We start from the raw sequence: 5137 nt of genomic DNA, 5'->3' as shown, positions 1-5137 counted from the left end.
AGATCTGATTCTTTTTATTAATTTTTTGTACATTCCACATCAATGATCCAATTTTTAAGATATTTCCTCAAGCATTGGTATCTATTCCCTAATAAACGATATCTATGTTTTCAAGTAGACGTATTTCAAATTTTATTCAGCAACTTATTTGTTAAAAATTATTTGTTAATGTTTGAACTATCCTAGTACTAGCTAAGATGCTAATGACAGTATTCACTTTAATGATTTTATCACTCATATTTTGAAACATCAACACATAATTTTAAAAATCAACATAGAATATAAAATTAATGATCTCACATGAAGGGTTTTTTAATGACTTGGGGTTTATTTGTGTTATTGAAATATTCTATGCTTTATTTCTGCAGGTAAAACTAACAGAAAAAATTACCAGGTTTCCAGAGGCCTGAATATTTATAGGTATGATGTTGACCTGGAGAAAATACAGGAATTTCTTTCAGAGTTTCAGCTAAGGTAATTGAAAATAAAAGTAGATTCAAGCACAATTAAATAAACACAATTAATAAATAGAAAGACTTCTGAGAAAATTTTTCTAAGCATTGAGATACAAAAGAAAATTATGTGCTTAATTTTCATGGTCACTTGATCAATGATTAGAGTGTTCTAGGCCAAAGGAACTCTAATATCTCTTATTTTTCTTTTTTTTTAAACATTAATGCATTTTTTAAAAAGATTTTATTTATTTATTCATGAGAGACACACAGAGAGAGAGAGAGAGAGAGAGAGAGACAGACACAGACAGAGGGAGAAGCAGGCTCCATGCAAGGAGCCCAATATGGGACTTGATCCCAGATCCAGGATCACACCCTGAGCCGAATGCAGACACTCAACCGCTGAGCCACCCAGGCATCCCTCTCTTCTGTTTTCATAGGAGTTATCCATTGCTGTAACTCCAGGTAGTTACTCAGATAAATTGGGAAACATTTTAAGGATCAACTCTTTGATATAAAGGATGCCTAGAATTATGCTTCCCAGAGGAGTTAGATGTATTATGTCCTCCTATCTTAAAGTCGATGTTTTTCTCCCAATAGAAACACTTAGAAGCTGATCTGGGCTGGATCCCAAGAAATATCTTTATGGAACTTATAAATAAGAGCTTTTTCCAGCCACCCACTCTCCTTCTAACAGGCATTCCTGGACTGGAGGCTATACAAATATGGATCTCTATCCCATTGTGTGTCATGTATCTAATTTCTCTCCTGGGGAACTGTATCATCCTCTTTGTTATCAAAATGACCTCCAGGCTTCATGAGCCTCAGTACATCTTCCTATCTATGCTGGCAACCACAGATGTGGGTCTGTCTTTATCAACTCTACCTACAGTACTCATGGTCTTCCTCTTGAATCACAGAGAAATTGAGTTCCATTCTTGTCTAACACAGATGTTCTTCATCCATACCTTCTCCTCCATGGAGTCAGCCATCCTATTGGCCATGGCCTTTGACCGATTTGTGGCTATTTGCAACCCACTGCACTACACCATGGTCTTAACTTCTCCTCGGATTATTGGGATGGGGATTGCAGCCATGGTTAGGGGAGTGGTGTTGATGGTACCCTTGCCAATCCTGCTCAAGCGATTGTCCTTCTGCAAGGATGTTATTCTATCACATTGTTACAGTTATCATCCTGATGTTATGAAACTGGCCTGTGGCCCTGTCAGAGTCAACATCATCTATGGGTTGTCCCTTGTCCTCTGCTCCTTTGGAGTTGATGCTGTGTTCATTGTCATTTCATACATACTTATTTTGAAAACAGTGCTGGATATTGCCTCAGAAGATGGTCAGCTCAAGGCACTTAATACTTGTGTTTCCCACATTTTTACTGTCTGCATCTTTTATGTGCCACTCATTGTGCTGGCTCTAATTCACAGGTTTGGGACATTCACGTCTCCTCTTCTCCATGTCACCATGGCCAATCTCTTTCTCTTCTTGACCCCTGTCCTTAATCCCTTGGTTTATAGCCTGAAAACCAAACAGATAAGATCTGTAATATACGAGGTATTCAAAGGCAGGGGAAACTTGTTCAAGTAGTCAAGTATGGCTTAGTGAAAATGACACCCTGACTCTCTCTTCCTCCTTCACCCATCTTTTTCCCTCTGAGAAATGTATCATCATTTCGAGGATGGTTTGTAAATTTATTTCTCCAGAGCATTGAAATGCTCTTCTTGGGATAGGCTGATGCCCTCTTCCCTTCGAACTATTTTCACAATAGCTAAGGTAATGCTGGTGGTCTGTTAGGAAATAATTTCACATACATCTTTTTGAAATTATTCAGCAGTTATGAGAGTTCTCATTTTTAAGCCGTTTACCTTGAAATGGGTAGTATGTCATGTAGTTACTTTTTTAATCTTATCTTTCCTTATCTTTCCTCTTATCTTGCTGTCTCATACACACACACACACACATCATGACACCATGTTCCCAAAAGGGAATTCTTTAGATTCAATATGGCCACTTTATTCCACAGTCTCACTTTTACTGTTTATTTTCTGTGCACTGTATTTGGAAAAATAAGTGTTGGCAAAAATGGAAGATGGGTGGACACTGCAAATGTTTATATCAATATTCTGCATTTCCTTATTTTAGATAGTATTAGAGAGTGAATAATAAATCAAATGTAAAACATCTTTTTTTTTTCCCCAAAAATTGTACTGGGTGATTTCAGACAGCTTGACAGAGAAGATGTGTCTTAGTTTTATCTACACACTGCCCTTAAACTGAAAATTTTCCTTATATTATACAGATGTTTTCTTCTATTTCATTTCTTGTCATCAAATAGAGCTCTTTTCTATGACCTCTACTGATTTTTGCCTTGGGTGTTCTCTATTTCATTTTTTCCATAGTTTATTCTGATGATGTAGCTCTCAATTCCATCCATGTAACTCAGGACCAATACATGATGATTTGTTATTGCTGTTTGTGTGTGTGCTTGTGTATCAGTACTGCATGCACATGTCTCTGTTTTAGAATCCAACTCCCTGTTGTACCACTGGTAAATGCATGTACAATAAAGTAGCTTGAATAAGGAAGATTGCACATTCTTAAAAGTCATCATTAAATTCTACTATTTTTCATCCTGCACATCCCATTCCTGACAAAAATCTCTATTGCTGCTATTGCAATAGTGCAAGGCTTTTAAATTACAAGTAATTAAACTATATCCTAAAGTAAACACAGAAAATATTAATAGGAATACAAAAAATAACCAGATTTACAATGTCTAGCATTTAATTAAATAAATATCAGACATACAAAGAAGGGAAATGAAACTTTATAGTATGGAGGAAAAATCAATCAAAACTGACCCACCTGGATGACTGACAGGATGTCATAGTAGAACTAAGCTTAGGGGTCAATGCACCAATAGAAAAACTGGATTCTATGAAATGTTTGATGTTACAAAAGATATAATATAAGAGATCATTATACAGTTATTAAAAGATAAGCAAGCATTTTTTTCAGTGAAAGATGAAAAGTGTATATCAGGTATAGGGATCAGCAGCTAAAAACATTTTTGAACTAACATACAGTATTCAAAGTACTTAAAAATTGTTTGGCAAAACTAGGCTGTGGAAAAAAATAGACGGGACATGGAGAGGTTAGCATAACATATGGATTAGATTAAATTTATCACATCAAACCTGGACTGCATTGTAAAAATTTGAAGTAAAGATTCAACATGATCATATATGTTTTATGAAGTTTACACAGCAGTGTAAATAGGGGTCAAGGCATGGAGTAACATTACATGAAGAAAACTTAGCTACTATAGTATAAGGGAATAGTAAAAGCTTGAATTAGTAAAAACTACAAGCATACAGACAGAGAAACCCACTGAACATATATTTAAGAGGTAGAGAGAGTAAAGTTAATAATGATTAAATGTGGTTAAATATAAGAGGAATATAGAGAGATAATAATAGGATTATTTTTTTCTATATAACAAAATAGAAATTCCAAGTCATGTACAAAGGGAATTTTGAAGAAAGAAACATTTGGAACAGTAGTTCATGAATTTGAATGATGAATGTATCTATGCACATACACCTAATTAGAAATCAAAAGCAGTGGAAGGGGCTCATAGGTGGCTCAGTCATAGTTAAGTGACTGACTTTTGATTTCAGCTGAGGTTGTGATCTCAGGTGTGAGATTGAGCCCCACGTTTGGCTCACAAGCTGGATATGGAGCCTGCTTGGGATTCCCTCTCTCTCTCTTCATTGGCCCCCCTACCCCCCACCAAAAAAGAAAAGGTACTGGGGGTCCTATAGACTATGCTCAGTCTTCACCAAGTATAACACCACCACAGTAGTGATATACATCAGGCACGGGGGTGATCCCAACCACAGGGTGTACCCGTCAGCCCTTGGAGGCCAGTAAGAATGAAAAGGAAAGGTTGAAATGTTGTGAAGTTGGACTCAGACACGGGAAACTGTAAGAAGTCTTACTCAAAGCAGTTTATAGACATGCATCTTGAAGAAGAAGAGAAAATGAAATACCAAATTCAAGAGACTCCAGCCATTTGGCAAAATATTTCCAGGGATGTTAAAGACTGGGAGTGAGAAAACTATCAAGAGGAAAATGACCTTAATAAATGTTATGCTTGGAAACAAAATTTTCTTTTTCTTCCAAGATTATTGTGGGATAAATCAGGCAATTCTTTTACTAGGAATCTCCATAGTTAGCCACTTGTGCAACCAGACAGAAGATAGTTAAATCCTGAAGTAATAATGATTAGTGAACTTTGTCTCAAGTCCATCCTGAAAAAAGCCAAATCCAGTAAAAGGGGATGAGAAATATGCTACAGGAAAAGTAAGTAGCTCTTAGCAAAAAACACAGTCTACTTCAGATTATTAGAAGAAATTGAAACATGATCCTAGATAGTAGTCAAACCAGTATCACTGAATCGTTGGTCACTAAAAGAAAATAATTCTGAGCTGGAAACAGACAGTGAATATCATTCTTTCTGCTGTCTCTCTGTCTCTGTGTGACTGTCTCTCTCTGTCTCTCTCTTCATTGTCTGCTATCTCTCTCTGGCTGTTTGTGTCCTGAGCTCTCTCCATGATAAGAATTTCAGAAGGCGACTATTTTAGTTTCCAAACCAACATATCGAATTGCCA

General features: G+C 36.3%; 1 protein-coding gene across 1 annotated transcript; it reads left to right on the top strand.

Moving 5' to 3' along the window:
* Window positions 1-1097: 1097 nt before the first annotated feature.
* LOC112667875 (olfactory receptor 51I2-like) lies at window positions 1098-2051 on the top strand. The gene has a single exon (XM_025459935.2). It carries the CDS (start codon window positions 1098-1100, stop codon window positions 2049-2051), a length of 954 nt encoding a protein of 317 aa, XP_025315720.2.
* Window positions 2052-5137: the final 3086 nt, after the last annotated feature.

This window comes from Canis lupus, chromosome 21, assembly GCF_003254725.2.
Source record: "Canis lupus dingo isolate Sandy chromosome 21, ASM325472v2, whole genome shotgun sequence".
Classification (NCBI taxonomy): domain Eukaryota; kingdom Metazoa; phylum Chordata; class Mammalia; order Carnivora; family Canidae; genus Canis; species Canis lupus.
The sequence above is the reverse complement of the archived record's forward strand: the minus strand, read 5'-3'. Positions and strand labels throughout refer to the sequence as shown.